General features: G+C 47.2%; 1 protein-coding gene across 1 annotated transcript; it reads right to left on the bottom strand.

Annotated features, from left to right (window-relative positions):
• Nucleotides 1-15127: 15127 nt before the first annotated feature.
• Nucleotides 15128-26480, bottom strand: CCKBR (cholecystokinin B receptor). Its single transcript, XM_033862434.2, has 5 exons — nt 26268-26480; nt 17599-17850; nt 17195-17444; nt 16714-16886; nt 15128-16541 (listed from the first exon to the last, which is right to left on the bottom strand). Exons 1-5 carry the CDS (start codon nt 26416-26418, stop codon nt 16003-16005), a joined length of 1365 nt encoding a protein of 454 aa, XP_033718325.1. The 5' UTR covers nt 26419-26480; the 3' UTR covers nt 15128-16002.
• Between the last annotated feature and the right edge of the window lie 701 nt (nt 26481-27181).

Raw genomic sequence — 27181 nt, 5'->3', positions numbered from 1 at the left:
AGAACCAACATGGGAAATTTCTACCTTTCTTACTTTGCTTAAAACTATTTTTCTTCCCTGGAATTCCTCTTTACATTCACCTGAAAAAACTCTAGAGCTCTAGAGAGTAGTCTAACTTAGAGTGTACTTCCTTCACAAAGCTTTCCCAAGTCTCTACAATCAAAAGCCCTATTTTGTCCATTATTATATTATTGTCCTATTATTGTCCATTATTATCCCATTGTCCATTATTCAATGGGAGTGTAGTCTGTTTGCTGTAAGGTATTTTATGTACACCTATGTCTTGCAAAAGTTGGTGAACCTGTCCAGACATGGGTCATGTTGCATCCACCTTCACAGATCCAGCCTCTTGTTTGTATTTTTCATCTCTCCTTTCCTATAGCAGGAAATATTTGTTCACTCACATTAATCAGTGGCTTGGCCAATATTGTAATCCTCACCTCCTAGACATAGTCGCACTGTTTCATGAAGGTCAGAGTCACCTGGGTGCTTGTTCAAAAGTCAGATTCCTGGGTTTTACCTTAAACCTAAAGAATCATATAGTTCAGGTAAAGAGAACAAAAAATTGTAGTACTAACAACTGCCCCAGGTAATTCTTATCATGACTGAAATTCAGATAATACCATGGAGGGACTTCCCTGGTGGAGCAGTGGATAAGAATCCGCCTGCCAATGCAGGGGACATGGGTTCGATCCCTGGCCCGGGAAGATCCCACATGCTACAGAGCAACTAAGTCCGTGCACCACAACTACTGAGCCTGCGCTCTAGAGCCACCAGCCACAACTACTGAAACTGCATGCCACAACTACTGAGCCTGCGATCTAGAGCCTGTGAGCCACGACTTCTGAGCCCGCACGCCTGGAGCCCGTGCTTCACAACAAGGGAAGCCACTGCAATGAGAAGCCCTGCACCACAACGAAGAGTAGCCCCTGCTTGCTGCAACTAGAGAAAGCCCGCGGGCAGCAATGAAGACCCAACGCAGCCATAAATAAATAATTAAAAACAAAAAACAAAAAACGAAAATACCATGGAGTATAATTTAGGTCAGGGAATTAGCAGGTGCTAACCCTAAGCTAGATGTTTGCTCATTCACCTATTTTTTCCCCCTGTGGCTGAATAGGTGTTAACTGCAGGAGGACTTGTTTTTCTCCAGCGCTTTAAAAGGGAAGGAAGGAAATGTGTTTTACATATAGAATTATTTCAAGATGGATGTTTGGAACTGCGAAGAAAACCTGAACTGGAAATCTGGATTAAAGAGTAAATTTTCATAGAACAGACCCGAAACCCAAATTTGAGAGAGAATCAGCCTAGAACAGGAGCACCTAGTATACTCTAGGAGTCGTTAGGTGTTCTGTGTATAACTCAATATGGACTTAATCCTGACGATTTTCCCTATAAAGTAAGCTTTGTTATCTACATTTTGTGGGTTAGGAGACTGAGTTTCAAAGAGGTTAAGTGACATATAGGTCATAGAGCTAGTAAGCAGAAAAGCTCCCAAATCTAGCGTGATCATTTACTCATTTAACAAATGTTTATTATGTCTCCCGTGTACCATGTACCTTTCTAAAACATAATTTATCCTTTTCTCTAGCAGATTTTCAGCTTTTCTCCTTTACTTGGGTTTTTAAATAATTTAATTATGATGACTCTAGGTGTTGATTCTTTCTGTGTTTATTGCAATTCATAGGGTTTCTTGAATCTGTGGCTTTAGTTTCTTGCTAGAAGCTGCCCTAAGCTCCTTGCCATGTGTCTACTCACAAGACCAAGACTTTTATAACATAACAATCAAGAGAGGAACATCCTATCACTTTGCCATATTCTCTTGGTTAGACTAAAGTCATATAGGTCTCTTCTCCTACACTTAGGGGGCTGGGGGATCCCTTAGTGCCTGTTTACCAGAGTCTCCTATTAGATTCCCTACTTTGCAAGCCCCTGGCTTTGATTTCTGTGCACTGGGACCCTTGACGCTAACATTCTAATTTGGGGAATACACAAGTACCTTCAGGGTGAAAGCGGCTCCCATGGCTTCTTACCCTTCTTAAGTCCACTTCACATTTTAGCTTGATTATTCCTTACTATTTTATCATCTCTTCATCGACCTTAAGAAAATGTTTCTTACGTTTTGTTCAGTTTTCCTCTTTCAAGTTATTTTCAGCCAGAGGGTTGATCCAAATAACCTAGCCCACCATTACTGGGAAAAAGAAGTCCTGATTTAGCGTTTAGAAGATTCACTCTGATTACTGTTTGAGGAACAGCCTGTAAGGATACAAGCATGGAAGCAGAAAGATAAACTAGTTCGTTATTGCAATAATCTGGGTGAGAGATGACAGTGGCTTTGTGAAGGGTGGCAACAATACAGAAACTCCAGACAGAAGGGGCAAATAATTTAAAAATAAGCCCTTTAAAAATAGACATTTAAGGGTTATATATCATCATTTTCTCCCAAGTAAAATAGTTAAGGCTAGGGTTGAATAGAAGCTCATTAGGACTCTGAAATCTACTGGGTGGTGTTACATTCCAGTATTTTTTACACTTTAGTGGAAACTTACGGTTCCATTGCCACCATACCCACCATCAGACATTGGTTAAAACTGTATATATATATATATATACACATATATATATATATATATGTATATATATATATATATATATACAGTCTAGCTATACATTTTTAGCAGACAAGCCCTGAGCTAGTGAGTAATAAACTTCCATGTACTGACATCGACTGTATAAAAGATTTCCCATTTTTCTGCAGACAAGGGAATGGGAAGGTGCATTCCCATCCTCAGAGGAAGTCACTTAAGAGACTCTGCAGCTTTGAATTGGGCTTGTGGTCTAAATATCCTCTCAAATACTCCTGATTTTCTGGGTTTGAGTGGTTGGCGTGGCTCTTGGTGAGGGTCTTTAGGTCACTGGCATTCTGTGTTGCAAACTATTGGTCTTTGTGTTTCCTCCCGTTAATGCCATGCCATCTTCACGTAGGAGGCTCAGCCAGGTTGGCCTGGGTTGCCTTGTTGCACCTCCTTTGCTGTTCTGCAGTATTAAATCGGGGCCTCTAAGGGAACATTTCTATCTCTTCGGGCAGCCCAGCCCTGCCCAGATTTTATCCCTAGCCTGCAAGTCCCTCCAACCACTCCTATGATTGTGGTTGGACCCCTGCCTTTCTCTTTAACTCCATTTCATGCCACTTTCCCCAGCCTCCTGGGACCTCTGTTTCCTGAACTCACCAAGGTTATTCCTGCCCTAGAGTCTTTCCTTCCCTGTTCCATCTGCCTGGAAAGCTCTTCCTCTAGACCTTCTGGTAGCTGGCTCCTACTCACCATTCGAAAGTCCCTAAATCTTCCCTTGGGTTCAGCATCAGTAGATTAAATGAACACCTAAGTTAAATGGATCCTGCACACCAATCAGAAGAAAGGTTAAACACCTTCCAAAACAATAAGGGAGGGCAGGCAAGCCAGTCCAGAAGACAAGAGAGAAGTTTGTAGCACCGTCTCACTCCTGCAGAACAAAGGAGCAATAGTTTCACCTGAGCATATTTGATACCTCCTAAGCTGTGAGTCCTTTATGGCTCTGTTATGGTCTGAATGTTTGTGTTCCCCCAAAATTCATATGCTGAAACCTAACCCCCAAGGTGATGGTATTAGCTGATGAGGCCTTTCGGGGTGATTAGGTCATCTAAGCAGAGCCCTCATAAATGGGATTAGTGCCCTTATAAAAGAAGCCCAAGGAAGCTCCCTTGTCCATTATACCATGTGAGGTTACAGCAAAAAAATGACCATCTAGGAAGCAGGCTCTCACCAGACACCAAACCTGACAGCACCTTTGTCTTGGACTTCCCAGCCTCCAGAAACATAAATTTCTGTTCATAAGCCACCCAGTCTATGACATTCTCTTATAGCAGCCCAAACAGACTAAGAAAGGCTCCCAATTTCTAAACTATTACTCTGAGTAAAGGCATGCCTGATAGAGAGAGGGCTCCACACTGAGGGCTCTCAGAGATGCTGTAGTGGGACCAGGAGACCTGAGGTCCAGGGTGATCTGCCTTTCTGGAGAGGATGATTTTTGAGTCTTGAGACATTTTTTTGTGGTCTCAGCAAGTCATCAGTTCTGTGTTACGTCTTGTCACTGAGTCACATCCTACTAGAGTTATCTTTATTCCAGACTGGCCGATACTGGCTTCAATAATATCGCAACCAATCTGTTGTTTCTACTGAGTCATTTACCTTATCTGTGGCTCTGAGTAAGTCATTTCTGTTTTAACTTCTTTGCCTGTAAAGATGGGGATAGTGTAACCATCTCAAGACATTACTGGTGTTGCTGCAGTGACCAGGTTCGAACAAGAGGAAGTACTTTGAAAGGGTTAATTAACCATTACGTGACTAGGAGGTAGGATTATTAATTACTTGCATTTTGTCAGATCACAACAATTACAACCCAACCCAACAGTTAACAGCAGTGTCTTCCAAGTCCCGCTGAGTGGGAGGCCTGCCAGTGTCAAAACATATTAGAATCAAGGCTTACCCAGGCGGCTACTTCTGGGGTCCATAACAGCACGTGTTCTTCCTGTACTTGGTGAGGGCCCATCCTTGCTGGAGTAAGTGAGTACACTGGCTCTCCTCCTAAGTCCTGCCTTTCCCCAAATAACTTTCCATCCTCTATTTCACTTTCCTTTCTTCTTCTTGCCCATCTGTTTCCCTTCCTTATTGATCACTCAACTCAAGCAGCCCCTTCCTTCATCCTGGTCCCTTCCGTTCATTACCTCCTCCTCTCATTAGTCTCCCCAGCCGCTCACCCTCCTCCCGACCCAGCCACTTTTCTTTGCACGTCTTTTCTGTCGCGTCCCTGTCCAGAAAGCCCATTTCACCCGGCGGCACCCTCTGTGCACCAGACTCTCTCCCTCCTCTCATCCCAGCCGTTCCTGACAGCCGTTTCCGGTGCATCGCTCAGGTTCCCAACAGCAGACACTGCACGTTCAAAGCTGGCAGGAGCGCACGGGCTTCATGTGCGCCCACGGGTGGGGGCCCAAGGGGCGGGGCGTCGGGAGGGCGGTGCCTCAGCCCCTGAGAAACAGACAGATCAGATTTCCCCGGGGCTCACCCAAGCAAGGTGACCTATCGGTCGGTACCAGCTGGAGCCCGAAGTTTTGCGTGTTGCGTGTGGCAGGGCCTGGCGCTGAGCCACCCCTCCCTTGGGCACACCTCACATGTCTACATCTCCTCCAGAACTGGCCTGGGTCAGTCTCTCCTTCAGAACCTGCCCTTGAGAGGATTTACTGGAAGGCAATGTGACAAGGCAAAGACCATGCAAGCCGGACCTAGTACCCATTCATGGGAGTGTCCTCCCTGTTCATGCTCTCTCTATAAAATAACTAATTTTATCATTGTTTTTATAATTGTTAAATTATACTTGTTGCAACTAAAGTGATTATTTAAGGAATGCACTGAATATGCTGATAGTGGAATTGTATTTCCACAAGCCCCAGCAGAATTTGCTCCTTAAAGGCCAAAATTTACCTCCTAAAGCAGCCCATCGGGTGCTGGTTAATTCAAGAGAAAACTCAGCAGAGGCCTCGGGCACTTCCCAGGAAAGATTACACTTTGAACACAGTCATAAAATTTTGCTCTCTTTTAAAACCCCACTAAAAGTACAGGAAAGGGATTTTCCCCCCTAATGTACTATTTGCAATATGGGTGAAGGTGAGAGGAAGTTAGGGAATAGGATTTCCTCATCTATCCCAGGCCAAAATGTATAATGTGCCCCCACCTCTCATGCTCTGTTGCCCCTCTGGCACCACGCTGAGGATTTCCTGATCCCTTAACTGAGTTTCAAGGGACTTTTTTTAAAGGTATAAATCCTCAGAGATGGTGAGAAAAAAGAGGTGATGACAAAATTCTGGAAACTGAAAAATAGATGGACAGGTGTTTTATGACTTAGGACACCTAGGTAAGCAGAAACCTAACCCTTCAGGGTAAACGAAGAACTGCCCTGACTAAATGACAGAACCCTCAAAAGGCCTAGGAATTGGTGGTTCGAGATATCTCTGGAAGTGGGAGGGGGAGGGAAAATAAAAGAAGATCCGTTGACAGCTGTTGAGAAAAAGATTTCTAGATCCCTTCCCTAACTCTCTACTGTTCTCACTGGGCAGAAGACAAGAGATTTGTCTGGTGAAGGAAAATTGAGGGTTCTTCAGGCACACTTGAAAGCAGGCATACCATAAAACAACCGGAAGCTTGAGTGCCCATATGCACAGAAAATGCCTGGTCAGCCTACCCCCACCCCAAGGTCTGCTCCCACTGGCTCCCCAAATGCTGCAACCTGGGCCTTTATTCTCTTCAGGGAATTGGAGAAGTTCTCTAGGACATCTCACCAGCCAATAAGGAAAGAACTGAAGGTCTAGACATCTGGAGTTCCCAACAAACAGCCTGACCAGATCAACCTACAATGAAGCCCCCAGCTGCCCAGCTCTAGCCACTGCTCAGAACTTCTGATCAGCTGTTAGTCCTCCACTGTTAAACTAAGTCCTGTCCTACTGTGAATAGGACTGATCTGTACAACCAACCAAATTCCAAAATCGACAGCCACTACATAAAGTAAAGGATCAGAAGTCAAATGACTTTGGTCTTCAAAAGAACATCTTCAGGGCTTCCCTGGTGGCGCAGTGGTTGAGAGTCTGCCTGCCGATGCAGGGGACACGGGTTCGTGCCTGGGTCCGGGAGGATCCCACATGCTGCAGAGTGGCTGGGCCCGTGAGCCATGGCCGCTGGGCCTGCATGTCCAGAGCCTGTGCTCCACAGCGGAAGAGGCCACAACAGTGAGAGGCCCATGTACCGCAAAAAAAAAAAAAAAAAAAAAAAAAAGAACATCTTCAAAATATTGGTTAAAAAATTCCCAACCTAGAATTCTATATCTGGCCAAACTAAGAATCCAGTGTGAGGGTAAAATAACACATATATAGACATATATATATACATATATCAAAAGTTTACTTTCCATGCATCCTTTCTCAAGAAGCTATTGGGATATGTTAGGGTCAAGACCAAGGTAAAGTTAGGTACTTTCTTGCTTTGGTTGCAAAATTTAAAAGAGCATCAAAAAATTTAGTCATCAAGATAAAAAATAATTTAGTGCAATATTAAAATAAATTAAAATTAATGCCAAAAAAATCCATGTTGAACAAAAACATCAAAATGTTGAATAAAGACAAAATCCAGCAGGGCTGAGATTAAGGTGAGGTGAGTGAGGCCAGCTCATGCAAGTGCAGGACGGGATCCCATCTTCATTAAACATTTTGATATTTTGTTGGTTATATACATCAGCCCTACTTAAAGTAAGACAGGACTACATAAGGTCATGAATACAAGGAGGTGAACATCATTGGGGATCACCTTGGAGCCTGGATATCACAATAACAATAATTATGCTATTATTTTATTAGGTGAAAAGGGGGTATAAGATTGCGTGTGTCTGGTTGGTGGAAATGAGAGTTAAACCCTCATCTTCCTTGGAGGGGTAGTCAACAGGTAATACTGCCAAACAGAAGAACCCAGAAGTAATATTAACATGTTATTAAAAGACATAGTGTTAAATACTGGAGAAAATGGATAAAAGATTTGAAAATCATTCCCGCTGGGGAAGGGGAAATGAGCAAGGCAGGGGCCCGGGGACTGCTATTTGTCTTAATGTTGTAGAATAGTTGACTCCTTAAACTGTGTGCATATATGACTAATAAAAATATTAAAATAAGTTAATCAGTGTTCGAGATTTCAAAAAAAAAAAAAGAAGACTCTAAAGTACTCATAATGGGAGACTTCCCTGGTGGCACAGTGGTTAAGAATCTGCCTGCCAATGCAGGGGACCTGGGTTCGAGCCCTGGTCCGGGAAGATCCCACATGCTGTGGAGCAACTAAGCCCAGGCGCCACAACTACTGAGCCTGCGCTCTAGAGCCTGCAAGCCACAACTGCTGAGCCCGTGCACCGCAACTACTGAAGCCCGTGCGCCTAGAGCCCGTGTTCCACAACAAGAGAAGCCACCGCAATGAGAAGTCCACGCACTACAAAGAAGAGTAGCCCCTGCTCACCGCAACTAGAGAAAGCCCATGAGCAGCAATGAAGACCCAATGCAGCCAAAAATAAATAAATTAAAAAAAATAAAGTGCTCATCATGGGAAAGGAAGAAGTTTATTGGACTTCATTACATGATGTTATGATTCTGTATTGTTTTTACTTTGGATTACATATAGAGGTGGCTGCCAGCGTTGTCTCAATGCTAGGGCGTCTAATAATTTTCCTTAGCTTGTATTTCACAGGGGAGATAGCTGCTGTATCTCATGTAGCCCACACAACTCCATAGCAAGGCATAAAATATCCCCAGGTGAGGGATACTGACAGATGAGGGGAACTGAGGCTCAGAAAGAGAAAGTAACCAGTCAGAGCTAATCACTCCATAGTTAATGGTATTTGGGTAGACTGGGTACCAGATCTTTTCTGTGAGACCAGTTTTTCTTTTTTTCCTTTGGCCATTGGGAGCACAGGGTCTTAACCACTGGACCGGCAGGGGAGGTCTCTGACCAGGAAACTGGTGTTAGCTCTTTACCCTGTAGCTGCATATTGGTCTCCTCTAGCCAGATCCCCACTTTTTTTTTTTTTTTTTTTTTTTGCGGTACGCAGGCCTCTCACTGTTGTGGCTTCTTCCGTTGTGGCGCACAGGCTCCGGACGTGCAGGCTCAGTGGCCATGGCTCACGGGCCCAGCCGCTCCGCGGCACGTGGGATCTTCCCAGACCGGGGCACGAACCTGTGTCCCCTGCATCGGCAGGTGGACTCTCAACCACTGCACCACCAGGGAAGCCCAGATCCCCACTTTTGCTGCCTAGCTCTGGTTTGATTTGCATCACCGTCCCAAGTTCGTGGATGCCGCTGCTCCCTGACAATGTGAGGGTCCTCCGTCTCTCTGGCTGCACTTAAAGCCAGCCTTCCTGCCTCAACTACGCTAAGCTCTTGCTCTTGCCTTTTCTGGGCTGAACTACAGATCCCCACATCTAGGCAGCCTAGGGGCTGCCCTTTAAGTTCCCTGAACTGCTGCCCATTGCTTCATGGAGGGCTAATACAGCTAAATTTAGAAGGATCAAGGGATTATCTGATTTGAGGCGAAAAAGGGATTTCTTTTCCCCTGCCCACAAACTGAATTCTACCTGGAAGGCTCTGCCCCTGTCCAGGTGGGGCCTTTGCACCTGCCTTTCCTTGTCCACATGCAGTGTGGTAGCTCTGTTTCTTGACACGTAGATGGGATCTTGTATCTTGGCTGGGAGTGTCTTGTGTTCTGCCTTTCCCTTGTGGGTCAAAGCCCATTTGTTTCACCCTGGGAAATTCACTCAAACCAGCCTTATCGTTCAAATAAATGTACATTCCTCAAGAGCCCTGGCATGTCTTATCTCTCACTACTTACATGCCAGGTTAGTATTCTGGGGCCCCAGACTGTTTGATTAAGGCAAAGTGCCTAACTTGATGAAGACAATGTGCCTAAGACAATGAGCCTAATTGGTTAACTATTTCCCTTCCCAAGATGTAGATACCTGGCTGGGTTAGAATTCTGTTTTGAAAAGACTGGGCCCTACGGAAAGGGAGGGGCTGATCTTTGTGATGGACTAAGCATCTGGCTGACCAAGTGCCCCCTGAGGTTGGGGGACAGTTAATGAGGCTCAGAGAATAGGAAGCAACCAGTGAACCACGGTTAGAATCTGTGACAAGGACTGTCACTTCCGGGATGGCCCCACCTCCAGGCATTATATCCCAGCAACAAAGCTTTGACCTCAGAGGGGGCTCGCTTTCTTCCCCACCCTTTCCATTTGCTTTTCTTCCCATAGATAACCTGAAGGAACAAAGTCTGTCCATAGAACATCCCTTGCTCCCCACTAGTCATACGTGAGTAAGCAGAGTGTATAGTCCTCCAAAGGTCTGGCTTGAGTTGTCTATGAGAGGGGCCAGCTTCTGGCAGAAGGGCCCCCATACCTCCATGCGTGTTCACTGTGATACCTCCCCTTCTCTGGTTTGTCCCCATGTCTGAGACTTAGCTGGAAACCTGCTTTCCTGGAACGTTTGAGGGGGGTTAGGTTTCCAGGACAACTGCCATCCTCATTTTTTGCGGACCTGGCTTCCCTTTCTCCGGGGGGCTTCCCTCCAGGCATAGAGATACTAGAACTGGGGCTTGCTGAAGGATCCAGGTCTGTAGAGATAGACTTACCTGTGCTTCTACTTTGAGCCCTGAGAAGTGTCCTGAGTGGTTCTAGTTGCTCCCAACTCCCCAGCCCTGAATGTCCCCTCTTGGAGGTCAAAGTCAGGATGTATAGTGAAAAGAGCATGGGCTTTGGAGTCAGGTAGACCTGGGTTCAAATTCTGACTCCACCACTTTCTAACATCGTCTCCTAGCAGACTCTGAGTCTCCCCTTGGACTCAGGGTTCTGTCCCCCTCAGTTAGGGGAGGCCTTCTCTCTGCAGAGGGCTTTGTTTCCTGGTGCTGTTCCTTCATCCTGCTCTTAAAGCAGTCTCAGATCTAACCCTTCCTATGATATGTGCTTGTACAATGGTACAATGATAAGCACTTTTTTTTTTTGGTCGTGCTGCGCGGCTTGCAGGATCTTAGTTCCCCAACCAGGGATTGAACCTGGGCCCTCGGCAGTGAAAGCGCGGAGTCCTAAACACTGGACCAGCAGGGAATTCCCAAATAAGCACTTTTGAGCATTGTTTCACCTAATTCTCAAAATGGCAGTGTGAATTATGATTCTGATACCAATTACAATGTTTTTTACTACACCACCAAGCAGTGCTCTGACACCAGCTGGTGTCTTATAATTCAACCCAGTTCTGATATTATCTACCTGGAGATAGTGTCAGATCCCACAGATTAAGAGCTCAGTCCTACAAGACTGGCCCCTCCTCCCCACCCCCACTGCCCCAGATGCTGTCGTGAGTCCAGGTTGTCACTTGTGCTTCTGACCAGCCAGTTATAAATTGAAGGTTCCCACAGCCCCTACCTTTGGTTTGATTCATTTGCTAGAGCAGTTCCCAGAACTCAGAGAAACATTTTACTTACTAGTTGCTGGTTTATTATAAAAAGATATAACTTAGGAACAGCCAGGTGGAAGAGATGCATAGGGCAAGATACGTGGGTAGGGGTGCAGAGCTTCCATGTCTTCCCAAGTGAGACACTCTCCCCAAATCTTCATGCGTTAACCAACCTGTCAGCCCCTGTCCTTCTGAGGTTTTATGGAGGCTTCATTACATAGGCACAATTGATTAAATCATTGGCCATTAGTGATTGATCTCAATCTCCAGGCCCTCTCCCCTCCTCGCATCCTTGGAGGTCAGGGAGTGGGGCTGAAATTGACAACCCTCTAATTACTTGGTTGGTTCCTCTGACGAACGAGCTCCCATCTTTAGGTAACCTAGGGGTGGTCCAAAAGTCACCTCATTAACATAACAAAAGATACCTTTATGGCTCTCATCACTTAGGAAATTCCAAAGAGCTCTGTGCCAGGAACAGGACAAAGACTGAATGTATATTTCTTTCTTTTTTGTTTTTAAATCTTTATTGGAGTAGAGTTGCTTTACAATGTTGTGTTACTTTCTACTGTAAGGCAAAGTGAATTAGCTATACATATACATATATCTCCTCTTTTTTTGGATTTCCTTCCCATTTAGTCACCAGCATTGAGGGGAGTTCCCTGTGCTATACAGTAGGTTCTCATAAATTATCTATTTTATACCTAGTATCAATAGTGTATATATGTCAATCCCAATCTCCCAATTCATCCCACTACCCACCCCCCTTCCCCTTTGGTATCCATATGTTTGTTCTCTATGTCTGTGTCTCTATTTCTGCTTTGTAAATAAGATTGTCTATACCAGTTTTTTTCAGATTCTGCATATAGGCATTGATATGTGATACTTGTTTTTCTCTTTCTGACTTACTTCACTCTGAATGACAGTCTCTCGGTCCATCCACATCTCTACAAATGGCACTATTCCATTCCTTTTTATGGCTGAGAAATATTCCATTGTATATATGTGCTAATCTTCTTTATCCATTCCTCTGTTGATAGACATTTAGGTTGCTTCCATGTCCTGGCTATTGTAAATAATGCTGCAATGAACAATAGGGTGCATGTGTCTTTTTGAATTATGTTTTTTTCTGGGTATATATCCAGTAGTGGGATTGCTGGGTCACATGGTAGTTCTATTTTTAGTTTTTTAAGGAACCTCCTTCCTGTTCTCCCTAGTGGCTGTATCAATTTACATTCCCACCAACAGTGCAAGAGGGTTCCCTTTTCTCCACACCCTCTCCAGCATTTATTGTTTGTAGATTTTTGTGGTGATGGATGGCCATTCTGACTGCTGTGAGGTGATACCTCATTGTAGTTTTGATTTGCACTTCTCTAATAATTAGTGATGTTGTGCATCTTTTCATGTGTTTGTTGGCCATCTGTATGTCCTCTTTGGAGAAATGTCTGTTTAGGTCTTCCACCCACTTTTTGATTGGGTTGTTTGTTTTTTGATATTAAGCTGCATGAGCTGTTTGTATATTTTGGAGATTAATCCTTTGTCAGTTGCCTTGTTTGCAAATATTTTCTCCCCTTCTGAGGGTTGTGTTTTCGTCTTATTTATGGTTTCCTTTGCTGTGCAAATGCTTTTAAGTTTAACTAGGTCCCATTTGGTTATTTTTGTTTTTATTCTCATTACTCTAGGAGGTGGGTCAAAAAAGATCTCCCTGAGATTTATGTCAAAGAGTGTTCTGCCTATGTTTTCCTCTAAAAGTTTTATAGTGTCTAGCCTTATATTTAGGTCTTTAATCCATTTTGAGTTTATTTTCGTGTATAGGGTTACGGAGTGTTCTAATTTCATTCTTTCACATGTAGCTGTCCAGTTTTCCCAGTACCACTTATAGAAGAGGCTGTCTTTTCTCCATTGTATATTCTGGTCTCCTTTGTCATAGATTAGGTGACCACAGGTGCGTGGGTTTATCTCTGGGCTTTCAATCCTGCTCCATTGATCTATATCTCTGTTTTTGTGCCAGTACCATATTGTCTTGATTATTGTAGCCCTGTAGTATAGTCAGAAGTCAGGGAGTCTGATTCGTCCAGCTCCATTTTTTTCCCTCAAGTTTGCTTTTGCTTATTATGAATCACAATATCACAGAAGTTAACGTAATTATTCCCATTTTACAGGTGAGACTGAGAACTCACTAAGATAACTTGTGCAGAATCACACAACTTTTAAAAGGCAGGACCACTGGTACACAGATCTTCAAGGCTTGAAAGAAGGCAAAACAGCATAATGGAAAGAAACAAAGCTTTGGAGGCAGATACCCGAGCTCAGTTCCTGCCTCCGTTCTAGCTGTAGGGCTTGTGTAACTTCCCTAAGCTTTCTCAGCTTCACTTTCCTCTTCTGTCAACTGAAATTGTTCTGGAGAAGAGTTTTGAGAATGAAATGAATTGGTATATACAAACTCCTGTCACACAGCACCAAGAAGCATCAGATTTCACCCCCACCCCCTCCATCACCCCACCTTCTAGGCCCAGGCTCAGTCATCTTCCCGTGACATCATGATGTTCCCTGCCCAGGATGGGAAATCAGGCAGGAATACAAATAAGTATGACAGAAGAGAGAAAGCAGTAAGTACTCTACAAGCAGACAAGCTTTGCGAGGATGACCAAGCAGGACTTCATGGAGACAGTGGTATTACATCTGGACCCGAAATGTTTTGTCAGATTTCAAGAGATGGAAAAAAGATGGGAGGATCCCAAGATTCCACATCTGGTAACTAGATAGGGCACAGGGTGGAGTGATGGATGTGTAAGTATTCTGCAGATGAAAGGGCGGCACGGTGTGTGAAATGGTGTTATTTAGGCCGTGCCTATGCACTAGGTTCTAGGTTAGCCCTGGGCCACTGTACTTGAGCTCATACTCCAGGCTGAGAGGCTGGACTGATCCCTCCCCCACTGAGCTCCCCACTTCCATCTGATGGTCAGCAGGAGCCCAGGCCTCAGCTGGAGGGGCTGACAGTGGGGCAGCCTCAACAAGGCGGTCTCTCCTTCAGAAGGGATAGTGGGGCTGGGGGCTGGGGAATGCTGCAAGGGCAATGGGCAACCTTATTTCCACCCCCTGGAAAGCTGGCATGAGAGAAAAAGGTCCAATATCTTGCTTTCCACAACTCCGACCAGCTGGGATTCTATTTTTAACCAGTGCTGTCTTAGTTGACAGCTTGGAACGCCTTCTCCACCCTTTTCTTCCTTTCTCCTGCCTCTTGCAGCCCAGAGCCCTGTAGAAAGGATGGATGGGAGCAGCTCAGCATTGGTAAAGAGAAGACCACTCTCCCTTCTCACTACCCTTCACTCCATCCAGCCTTTGTCCAGCATAGTGGGTGGATTTTAAAGATATTATTGGCTGAGAAGCTAATGAGGCTTAAATTTCAGGACTCCTCATTCCACAGGTCTCTTCCAAAGGCCCTGGTCAGTGTCCTAGCAATTTTGTATCTTTAATTTCATTTTTTTTCTTATAAAAGGGCACCCAGTTTTATAAGCTCCAGGCCCCACAGAACTTGGGTCTGCCCCTTGATGGGTACGGCGTCTCTCGCACCTCCAGCTCAGTGCCTACTTCAGTAGGGTTATTTCTGTCTTGGCCCAATTTATTGTATTACCTTGAGCAGCTTTCTTTCTTGTTCTGGGTCTCAGTTTCCCCAACTGTTACAAGATGAAGTGTCAAGGAGCCCTCTCCCAGCATACCATGCCTCTGTTTATTTATGTATGTCCCCTTGGTGAGGTCATCTGTTCTTCCTGTTTGTCATTATGTGTGTGGAGGGGTGGTATTGCTGTCTCTGTCCCTCTCTGGGGCTGGATCAGTCTTATAGTCAAGAGGGAGGCTGGGCTCTGGGACTCCTATTCAGGTCCAGGCCCCTGTCTCCCTACGCTACCTCTCCTCCTTGCTGCTGGCCAGTAAGGGTGTTTCCATGGGGAAGAGTGCATTAAAAAGTCCCTACTCTTTAATTAATTCTGTATACCTGTCATGTTCTGACCCATGGTGTTTCAAATACACATTGAATAAACTGAGTCTTATCATACACTGCTTCCTCTTTTCATTAAAATTTTAATAAGCATCTATTAATACAGCACCTTAACAATGGTACCACTTTAGGACAATGTGCTCAGGAATCATTATGTGTCATGGATGTCCCACCTCCCAGCCCCACCTCCATTCCCAGCTATTGCATACGACTGTGGTGTGAGGCGGGTCCAGGTTGACCACTCGGAGAGAATTTACACAGCCTCATCTAGACTCAGACCACGGGCTTTTTGGCAGGGGGTCATGCACAGGAGTGAACAGCAGGGGGAGGGACCTGACGGAGAGGACTCTACAAAATCCTGTGCCTCCAGGCGTGCCCCAAGAAAGTCCAAAAAGGAAATTAAGGGGGAAGCCAAGTCATTTATTATTTCTTGAAAAAGTTGGGTAAGGGAGGAGGGGAAGGCCTATAGTATTTAACTGGAAAGGAATGAGAGGACTTTTCAGTGCAAAACAGCTTGTTGGTCTGGGAAGTGTGAGATTAGACAGGTTGGTGTTTGCAGCACTGATTGGGGAAGGGCACGGTGAGGTCAAACTGGGGACAGCCTGGAGCATCTCAGGAGTCATTCCTGTGCCAGGCTCCAGAGCCCTAAAAGATTCAATGCCATTACTATATGTGTAAGAGGCAAGTCAGCCCCTGTCAGAGTTTCCACAGTGTAGAGATAGTCCACAGCTAGGGACGCTGTGTCTGTATGTCCAAGGTCAGTGCCATGTCTCTGTGTGCCAGGCTCAGTCCCACATCAAGTGCCTTCTTTCCTGTGTGGGGTAAGCCACCTTTTCCTGTGCGTTGGGGTTAGTCAGTCTCTTGTGTCCGTTGGTCTGCGTCTCTTGTGTGTCTGGATGGGGCCAGTCCGTCTGTCCCGCCTCAGCTCCCACTCCCGCTCCACCCCTCAGCCAGGTCCCAGCGTGCTGATGGTGGTGTAGCTCAGTCTGGACAGTGAGGCGATGGAGGGGGTGGGAGGATCCTCGTCCGGTAGAGGTCTGGGGCGAGCTCGCGGAGGCCGAGGACAGCAGCGGGCGCAGGTGTCGAGGCAGGCCTGGCGAAAGCGACGGTGCATGAAGCAGTAGACCAGGGGGTTGACACAGGCAGAGGCGTAGCTTAGCAAGTGGATGAAGGAGATGGGCGCACCCGAAAGGGCGCGATGTGCACCGGGGCCGTCGAAGGCGCGCCACGTGTTGGCGCTGTACACTGGCAACCAACACAGGAAAAAAAGCACAACGATCACCAGTAACATCCGCACCACGCGCTTCTTAGCTAACAGCTTGGCTTGGGCCGGCCGGGTGCAGGATCCTGACCCAGGCGTGGGTCCGGTCAGCGCGGACAGCTCCAGTACAGGCCGGGAGCGCGGAAGCTGCACGTAACAGCCATCGCCGTCCTCGCCAGCCAGCCGGGTCTCCGACCCGCAACGCCCGTTCGGGTGGGCAGGACCTGAGCACAGACGGTGGGCGGTCAGAACCGAAGGCTGAATTCTCCAAATCCCCAGCGGTCTCCCCCCAACCCCCCCATTTCCAGTCTCTCTTCCTACTCACACACCTTTCCACCCCACCCACTTTATGTCCCGCCTCTTCCCAAAGTCCCGCCCCTCCTGGATTTCACCCACCTCGTCCGGTCCCACCGGGCAGTCCTCCTTGACTTCCGACCCGGCTCTGGCTCTCGCTGTCACTGTCACCGTCAAAGCGAAGCCCTAAGTAGAGCTCGCGGGAGATAAGCCCGTAGGCCACCGCCATAACCACCCCCGGCACGAAAAACAAGAGCAGAAGCAGCAGTACCGACCTAGAGACAGAGCACAGACCAATCGCGCGGGTCTCTGTCCAGCTATAATCACAGATGGAGGAAGACGCAAGGGTTGATGTTTCTAGGGCTGGTGACCAGGCCCCAGAGGTAGAAGTAGGATTTGGGTATGCGGCCGGGAAGGGTTAGAGAACTGGGGAGAAGCCCCGAATGGGAATCCCAGGGTGGTGGGAAAGGCAATTGTAGTGATAATTGTTAGAGCAGCTGGAGGGAGATTCTGGGTAATGCTCGTGAGTATCTGATGGCGATGGAGAAGGGAATTCCCAGGAATGGGTTATAGGGACCCTCACCAGGTTTGGCGAACTCGCGCACTGGGCCACCGATGCATGCATTGCAGCACACGAGGTCCCGCTGGCTGCACGGCAGTGTACACCGGGTAGGGCACCATGAGCAGTCCGGACAGCATCCACGTGGCTACGATCACTCGAGCCGCGTGTGAGCGCGTCTGCCACACACGCGCCTGCAGTGGTCGGCAGATGGCGCTGTACCGCTCCAGGGCGATGGCCACGAGGCTTAGCGTGGACACGCTCACAGACACGCCTAGCAAGGGAAGAGGAAGGGGTCACCTAGGAAACTTGTACTACACACTCACCAGTGTGACTTCCATACCCGCTGACGGAGAAAGACCCCCTACATCCGGCAAGGACTTTAGAAGAGGAGAGGGGCAAGGGAGGCCGGTCGGTTGTTCACCTACCCATGAAGTAGGAAACCGCCTTGCAGACGACTGTGCCAAAGATAAATGTGCCCATGAGATTGGGCAGGAGGGTGAAGGGCATGCAAGCCACGGCCAGAAGGAGGTCGCTGACTGCCAGGGAGAGCAGGAAGGCGTTGGTGACGGTCCTCAGACGGCGGCTGAGTCCCAGGACCACGATGATGAGCACATTTCCTCCGACGCTCATCAGAAAGATCACAGCGTAGAGGGTGACCCTAATGGCCAGCTCCAATTCTGGGTAGGAAAAAGGGGAGGTGGCAGTGGGAGTCCTGGCCCCCACTCAGCCCGGCTCTCCAATTTCACTTATCCCCAGTCCTCCAACCCCCACTACCCAGCCAGATCCCCTGCTTTCCAAATCCCTGCCCCCGCCCCCAACCCCGACGACCCACTCAGCAAATGGTGAACTTGAATCCTTTACCCTCTAACCCCTAGAGGCCTAGTTAAAGTGGCCTAACTCTACTCTTCCTTAAGAAAGCCTGTCCCTTCTCAAGCTTTGTTCCAAATCCTTCCTTCTCTTTGCAGCCAAACTTCTCGAAAAGATTATTTCCATCTTTTCATTCACCCCTCAATCTGTTACAACCCAGTGACCTGTTCCCCCATTACTGTTTGCACACTTCTCAAGGTTACTGAGCTTTAACTGCTAAATCCAAAGGTCTCTTCTCAGCTTATTCTACCTGACCTCCCGGCAGCATTCGACCCAGTTGACCACCCACTATCTTTTGAAACGCAGGTCCGAGCATGTCTTTATTGTCTTAAAAAAACAACAACAACAAAACAAACAAACAAAAAGACCCTTCAGCTACTCTCACCTGTCTGCAACCCTTTAGCTTGTCATCCAGATTCTCCCAGAACTGCCCTTTTCCTCCTCCCACTTCCTCCCTGCAATGCACCCAACTTAAGGCACCGGATGACTCAGTTTCTAGAAGGCAACGTGTGTACTCATGATTCTCTCCTTTGCTCATGTCGATTTCTCAGCCTAAAATGCTCTTTCACTGCCCCCCCCGACTATTAATACCTCCCCCCGATTAATGACTTTCAATAACAAACTTGTTCTCTGTTATCTGGTAAATTTCTATTCACCATTGTCTTTCAAGACTCAGACAGACTGCCCCCTCCTCTGTTAGGCCTTTCTGGACACCTTATTTGGAGCTAATCTCCCCTTCTTCTGACCATGCATGTTCCCTTCACATCTGTTAGGACCGTTTTTACTTTCCACCTTATATTTTAATTATCTATAAACATTCATTCTCACTCCACAAGCATTTACAGAGGACTCCCTTTATACCAGGCCCTGGGGACAGAGGACATGGCAAATGCCCTGTGAGCTCTCATCTGAGAGCTCACAGTCTAGAGGGAAACTCAGATGTATAAACAGATAATTGTCACATGGTGTGGTAAGGAGCGAGGTTGAGGAATACACAGAGTGCTCTGGGAGCTCACGGGAGGGACATGTAGTGTTGCTGGGCTAGACAAAGGGCTGACCCCATTCATTTTTGTCATTGCCTATTGGGAGAAGGATTCATCATTGGGCTTCCATATCATAGCCAAGCAAACCCAGACAAAATTGAATAGAATTAAATTAAACTGGACCCAGTCACCCATGGCCTCAGCATGAGGGAGACTGAAGCTTGGAGGGAGAGAGGGCAGGGACAGAGCCTGCCAAGTTGGGGGAAGGGAAGGGCCCAGAGCTGCAGGGCCCTTTTTCATAGCCCCATACCTTGGCTGACTTTGGCCAGAGCTCCCAAATTAAACTGTTTTCTCATAACAATAGTTTGTGCTTATTCAGAAGTTGTTGTAGACTTAGAGTAAGTGCTACTTACAAGAGATCCCCTAACTGAACTCAGCAGTGATACTACTTGTTCAGAGCACCCAGTAAGTTAGGAGCCGATTCAGAATAGAAGCCAGTCTCTAGATCCCTAAAATGCTTTGCCTTCGATCGCTTCCTCCCTTCTCTGTCATTCATGATGCTGTCCCCCTCTATACTCTACCATGGCATTTCTCACGGTATTATTCTGTTCATTTTCTATCTCCACCACTAGACTATGAGCTCTTGAGCACAAGGGCGATGCCCACCATGTTCTCCAGCATGTCCCTAGCATTTGGCATAACGTCCCCTGCACAGGAGCTGTTAACACCTGCTTGCGGATGAATCTTAAACGGATCTCTGTTACTCCCCACATAAATGCACCTGCTCTGTCCCTCCTCACCCATCTTTCACCTCTGTGCTTCTAAGGCTCCAGCATGCGCTCTCCTTGCTGCCTCTGTCTCTTTAGAGACCCATGTTGGAGGATTTTGTTGGTGGAGGGGAGGGGGCAAATGACAGGCTGTGATTTTGGATGTGTTACTTTTACTATTATATACAAACCACCTGTGTCTCATTGAGAAGCTGGGCCCCTCTCTGCAGGGAAGGCTTATGGACGGTTTATGTGTGACAATTTGAGGTGTATGTGTGTGTGTGTAGGGGGAAATAAAGAACTTTGGGAGGGGGATCTCCGTCAGAGGTCCTTAAGGGACCCAGAAGAATAGAGCAGGTGGTCTATCTTGTGCTCTATGTCTCCTCCCCGTCTATTGCCCCTCTCCGCCTCTCTCCCCCTGCCCTCAATCTCTCTAGTTCTATCTTCTCTAACACTTCCTCCTCTGTCCTCTGAATGTTTCTCTTCAACTAGTTTTTTTTTTTGGCCGTGCCACGGGGCTTGAAGGATCTCAGTTCCCAACCAGGGATCGAACCCGGGCCCTGGCAGTGATGGCGCTGAGTCCTAACCACTGGACCACCGGGGAAGTCCCTCTCTTCAACTAGTTCTTGATTCAACAACCATACCTCAAGTTTGTACGGCACTCTAAACTGTGAAAAGCACATTTCTCATTCATTCATCTGGCTAATGGGTCTCGTGTGTAACCTCGAACTTGGCTAACTGTGGTGTAGCTGAAAGATGGGGCTAGGCCCTCTATTATGAAGTTCCCAATCTGTGTGGGGACCTCTGAAAACTAGAGGACAAAGTCCCAGTAAAAATGACCAGCAACTGTACAATGCTTTGCTGTCTAACTGGGCACTTCCAGCTGTTACTTTATTTCCAGCCATCACCATCTCTCTAAGTCTTTGCTGTTGAACAGTTAGGAGATGTGAAAAGGCTAAGTAAAAGCAATCTTAGAGCTAGGGATCTTGGAAAAGGCAGGGAAGGATAAAGAGTTGGCGCACAGGGGACTTTTAGGGCAGTGAAACTATTCTATATGGTACTGTAATGGTACCTAAATGTCATTATACATTTCTGAAAACCCATAGAACATACAACACAAAGAGTGAACCCTAATGTAAACTATGGAATTTAGTTAATAATGTATCCATATTGGCTCATCAATTGTAACAAATGTACTACACTAATGCAGGATGTTAAGAACAGGGGAAACTCTGTGTGTGTGTGTGTGTGTGTATGCATCCGTGTATGTTTGTGTGGTGGCATATGAATGACCACAGTGGCTTCAGGGGTGGCAGAATCGGACATGCACCTCCTGGGGTACAGCCACGAGTGCCTTGACAGTCTATCTGTGGGCATCCTTCTGCTGGGGATGAGAGGAGAGCAGAAATCAGACCAGGGGACTCAGAAGACTGGGACAGTTCAGTTCTGCTTCTGGGGTCTAGAGGATTTGCATGTGTTCTGTCCAGATGATGGCAGAGAAGTGTGGGTACAAAAATCCAGATGACGCGACATGAAACCAAAACAGGCTTTTCTAAGAAAGGGTTCCACAGAACACTGAAGCCGCTGATGCCTCAAATCCTGCCACTCACTGGTGTGTTGGATCTGGTCACCCATCCCTCAGGCATCAAAGTAGTACCCACGCCTCTGTGGTGAGCATGGATAGCATCTAGCTGATTGTCGGTAACAGCTGGGTGATGGGGACATCCGCATGTTAATGGATTCTAACGGAGGGGGCAGAAATAATATGCAGGGTGTGTATGTAGGTAAGATCAGAGTGAGCATTGGGTAATACTTTAGTCTTGGAGATGATATCTGGGTGGGTGAGAGTAACACATATTTCTGTAGGCAGTATCTGGAGAAGGGTAACAGCTACGTGTCTATAGGTAGCATCTGATTGAGTGTGGGCTGCCTGTAAGTTTAGGTAATATCTGAGTAAGTATTATAACATTTGAATGAGCCAGGGTCTGCAGATAACATCTCAGTTTGTAAGTAACATCTTCAGGAAGCGTGGGTTACATTCAGAGGTCTGTATGTGAATAGGGGAATATCCAGCTGACGGTGATCATAGCTGACTGAGCAGAAGTAGTATGCAAGTATATGTGGGCAATATTTAAGTGAGTGTGAATATGAGATATTAACAGATTAAGATGTTAATCTTATTGAGTAAAATAACTGAGCGCCTGAGTGAACATAGGTAGTATTTGAGTCTTTGCGGGTAATATCTGAATATGTAAGAGTAATATCTATGACTTTATGGGTAATACCTGGAGAAGGGTTACTTAAGTGAGCATGGATAATATTTGATTGTACGTGGATAATAATAAAACAAAAGCGAGTGTGTTTGATGGGTGAGTAATATCTGAATGACAGCGGGCGATATTAAAGTGAGTGTGGGTGACATCTGCTTTTCTGTGGGTAGCATCTGAGTGAACATGGGTAACGTTCAAGTCTATGTGGATTATATCAGAATAATGTGAGTAACATCCATATTTCTATCGGTAACACTGGAGTGAGCCTCGGTAAGATGTGTCTGTCGGGGTAACAGCTGAGTGAGTGTGGCTAACAGAGTCTCTGTGGGTAGCTTCTGACTGCCAGGTGTCACATCCAAATGTGTGTGGGCAGCAATGTCTAGATGACATGTGCTCTGAATCACTTCACATTCTGCTTTCTCAAGGTCCCTTACTCTATTAGCTAGCTCTGCTATCTTCTGCACTTCAACCTTTCTCTCTCGGCCCACTCCCCCAAAACATTTTTAAAATGGTCTTATCTCTACAACACATACACACTCAAAAGACAAACTATGCATGAGTGAGCGTGCGCACTCACACACACACACACGCACACGCACACACAACCTTCCTCAACCCCATGTTATCCTCCTCAGCCCCATGTTATTTCTAGCACTATTCTGTTTTCTCTTTGTCTCTCTCTCTCTCCCTACCAAACTTCTGGAAAGTTTTATCTGCACACCTTAGTTCACTTCTTATAACCCCTCCCCCATGGCCCAAACTTCTACCAACTGTAGCCACCCCCTAACACCCACAGCTCCTCCTAATACTTCCTTGTTATTGAATCGGAAGGATGCTGTTATGACCTTATCTGACTTATATGGGCAGCATTTGACATCACTTCTCCCACTCTGCTTGAAACTTTCTTTTTTCCTTGCCTTCTTGTCTCTCTGATGGTCTCATCTAGATCTACCTCATGGACTCTCCTTCCTCTGCTTGGCTTTTAAAAATTGGTCTTCCCATGCAGATGGCCAAGAGACACATGAAAAGATGCTCAACATCACTAATTATTAGAGAAATGCAAATCAAAACTACAATGAGGTATCACCTCACACCTGTTAGAATGGGCATCATCAGAGAATCTACAAACAACAAATGCTGGAGAGGGTGTGGAGAAAAGGGAACCCTCTTGCGCTGTTGGTGGGAATGTAAATTAATACAGCCACTATGGAGAACAGTATAGAGGTTCCTTAAAAAACTAAAAATAGAACTAACCATATGACCCAGCAATCCCACTCCTGGGCATATACCCAGAGAAAACCATAATTCAAAAAGACACATGCACCCCAATGTTCATAGCAGCACTATTTACAATAGTCAGGACATGGAAGCAACCTAAATGCCCATCGACAGATGAATGGATAAAGAAGATGTGGTACATATATACAATGGAATATTACTCAGCCATAAAAAGGAACAAAATTGGGTCATTTGTAGAGACGTGGGTGGACCTAGAGACTGTCATACAGAGTGAAGTAAGTCAGAAAGAGAAAAACAAGTATCATATATCAACGTGGAATCTAGAAAAATGGTACAGATGAACCAGTTTGCAAGGCAGAAATAGAGACACAGATGTAGAGAACAAATGTATGGACATGAAAGGGGGAAAGCGGGGCTGGGTGGTGGTGGGATAAGCTGGGAGATTGGGATTGACATATATATGCTAATATGTATAACTAATAAGATAACTAATAAGAACCTGCTGTATAAAAATAAATAGATAAATAATTTTTTTAAAAAAATTGGTTTTCCTCAGGGTCCTGTCCCAGGACCTCTTTTTTTTTTTTCCCCATCTGACACAATCTCGGTATGATTTAATCTATTCTCATGGCTTCCGTTACCACCTCTAGACAAACACCTTTCAAGTTTGTATTTCTAGCTCATACCTCTCCCCTATGTTCCAGACCCTTGGATTCAACAGCTGACTGGGTAACTCCACCTGGATATTTTACCAGCATTTAAACTCAGTGGGTTCCAAACTGAATGTATAATCTCCTTCAAACCTGTTTCTGTTCCTTTGTTATCCTCATTATACAGCACCAACATCCATCCAATTGTCTAAGCCAGAAACCTAGATGTCATCCCTTGACCTCTTCCTCCCTCTCCATTTCTAATAAATCATCACGTTCTGTTGATTTCACTTCCAGAAGTGCCTGTGAAATCCACCCAATTCTCTCCATCCCCATTGCCAGTAGCTTAGTCTACGCCAGCATCATCTTTCATCAGGACCAATGTAATATAATAGCCTTCTAAAGGATGCTCCTCTCTCCATTGGATTGTCCTCCAATCCACCCTCTTTAATGCAGAACTAATCCTGGCAGTACTACTGAACTTTTCAGTAATTCCCATTGCCCTCAGGATGAAATCCATACTCCTTAGACAAGGTCCATAAGGCTCTCTGGAAACGCTTTAGGCTGGTCTTCATCTTGAGTGTTCATTATTCCTCTCTTATGGTACATGTCTCAGGCACACAGAAACTATGACACACTGAACAAAAGGGCCATGGACTTAAACTCTGGCTGTTTACACATACTGGTCCTCTGCTCGAGATGCTTTTTGCTTTTTCTGCCCCTTCACTTGGCTGGCTTTCCCTCAGCTTTTTAATTTTTATTTCAATTTAGCCTTCACCTCCTCAGGAAGCCAACTCTGATTCCTAAGCCTAGGCTAGGCTAGATAGAGGTGCTCCTCTTCTGTGTTCCCACATCCCTCTCAAGGCACTTCCCACTCTGTACGGCAATTCTCTGCTTGCTTGTCCTTCTCCCCCACTGAACCGTGAGCTCCATGAAGTAGGAGCTGTGTCAGTTTTGTTCTACTCCTGTCCTTAGTGCTTAGCACAATCTCTGGCTCCATAAATATTTGTTGAGTGAAAGAATCTGGGTGTAACAATGAGAGAGTGCGTGACAACTGGTCTGAGAATGCATGCAATATTTTATGGGGGTAAATAAATACTTGAATTGCAATTTATTCCCATTTTCCCTTCTAAAGCTTGGAATAATTTCCTTCTGCTTAACACTGTTCCCTCTCCTGGAATCCCACTTCTTCCTTTTCTGCCTACTGAACTCCAACTTCAAGGTTCCCTCTGTGAAGTTTTCAGACCCCATCTCCTTCGGGTGCCCAGAGTTTGGTCCCTCTTGTGGGAATTCCAATGCTGACTGTGATTTTCCCATTGGTTTTTGTCTCCCGTTTGCACTGGAGATGACAGTCCAGACTGGGTCTAGTTCAGCCCTGTGTACCCGGCACCTAGCCCAGAGACTATAATAGCAGGTGTCCAGTAACCATCTAAGGAAAGAAAAGGTATAGGAAGGGGAAAAATAAGGCTTGAGCTGGGTCGTTGAGAAAATGTGGATGTTGGCTGATGGGAGGAATAAAAGTCACTGTGGGGACTGGGTGAGTGGAAGCAGTCTGGTGGTGAGGGGGAGAAGGTGGCACAAAGGGGTGGGATGATGAATGGGGCAGCCAGGCTCTAGGAGGCTGAAACCTAAGGAGAGGCAGGTTGGAGAGGGGCTTGGAAGGGACCTGGAGACATTACTTGGAGACAGCAAAAGAGGGAGGGCAAAGACCCTTGAGAAAAACTCCAACTTGGGAGGCAAGGGGATCTGAGGAAATGGAGACAGGCAGCTCTAGAGAGCAGCCCCTCAGTCCAATGTCCAGCCTAATTCAGGTTAGAGGACCTCTTTTGGGAAGGCAGGGGGTTGGGTGGGGGACACAGGAAATTATAACGCTAACTTCCCATTCGGGTCTTCCGAGTGCCCCTTCCCCAACCAGGCCCCTTCTTTCCCCCAATCTTGCCTTCCTTCCTTTCTTTCCTTCTCCACTGTGGCTCCGTGAACTGGCTGCAAAAGGAAAGGAGAGACCTGGGAGGATTGGCCAGAGGAGGTCCCTGTCTTCCCACCGTCTCTGTCTAGGAGGCGGCTGTGTGTTGGGGGTGACCAGGAGCTCTGGGGGTGGTCAGGGGACCAGGGTGTGAAGGTGCTCTGACCTGGTAGTGTGAAGCTGCAATGGAGTCTTATGAGCTGTGGGGGACACATGCGTCGGGGGAGCTGTTTGGGGACAGACGGAGTACTATGAAGGGACAGCGTGGGCGTTTGGGGAAGCAGTCGGGGCCTCTGTGAGTGTTGCGGGGTGCAGGGAGAAGGAGCTCGTGGACGGGGCTCAGGGAGGCACCCACCTCGTGTCCCGGCTCCGCGGATGCGCGGGGGCTCACAGCTGAGGTTGCCGGTGCCGCTGCCGTTGAGGAGGGGGCCCCCCGGGCGGCACAGGGAAGCCGCCGGCCCGGGTCCGTATCCCGGCACGCTCCGGTTCGGCTTGAGCAGCTCCATGGCCCCGGCCCATCCGCCGCCCCCTGCGATCGGCCGGGCCGGCTCCCCGCAGCGTCTCCACCTGCTCCAGCGGAGATTCCGGCTGAGGCTCCCGCCCCGCCTGGTTCCCGCCCCCAGCCCCGGCCCCCGCCCCTCCGCTCCTCCTCTCCTCGCCCCGCCTCGGCTCGCCTCCCTCCCAGGCTCGGGTCCGCCTCGGTCCTGCCAGGTGACTCTCCGCCCCCCTCTCCTGCTCCGGACTTACTCGTCCTCCCACCCCCGACCCCCACGACTGTCCTCGCCCCCTCCCTAGATCTCTCCGGTCTTCTCTTAGAGATTTCCTTCCCGCCCACTCCCCTTCGCCAGCGTCCCGGTTCCGGAGAATTCTCGGGAGCCTCCGTGTGTGTGTGTGTGTGTGTGTGTGTGTGTGTGTTGGCGAGGGTTGGGGAGAGGTTAGGTAGGAGTGGATGGAGAGGTTGGGCAAGGATGGAGCGTAAGAGGGAGAGCCCGGCTGCCGCGGGGTCTAGCATCTTTCCCTGGTGGGTCGGGGAACGTGGAGACGGGGCCGCATGCTGGGATCCCTGGCTGCAGCGCAGATGCCTTAGCCCGCGCGGAGCGCCACGGGTTCCCTACTTTGCCGCAGTGGCCGCAGTGACCGCGACACCATCGCTGGTAGTTCCCTGCAGCTCCTCGCCTCGGTGCTGGGGTAGCTCCCGCATCCTCACCTCTTACCTCAGGCCCAGCACCCACGCTTCCACCCGAAGCGCTCAAGGAACCCTTCTCAGCG

Source organism: Tursiops truncatus, chromosome 8 (genome assembly GCF_011762595.2).
Source record: "Tursiops truncatus isolate mTurTru1 chromosome 8, mTurTru1.mat.Y, whole genome shotgun sequence".
Lineage (NCBI taxonomy): Eukaryota > Metazoa > Chordata > Mammalia > Artiodactyla > Delphinidae > Tursiops > Tursiops truncatus.
This window is presented reverse-complemented; position numbering and strand designations above follow the sequence as displayed.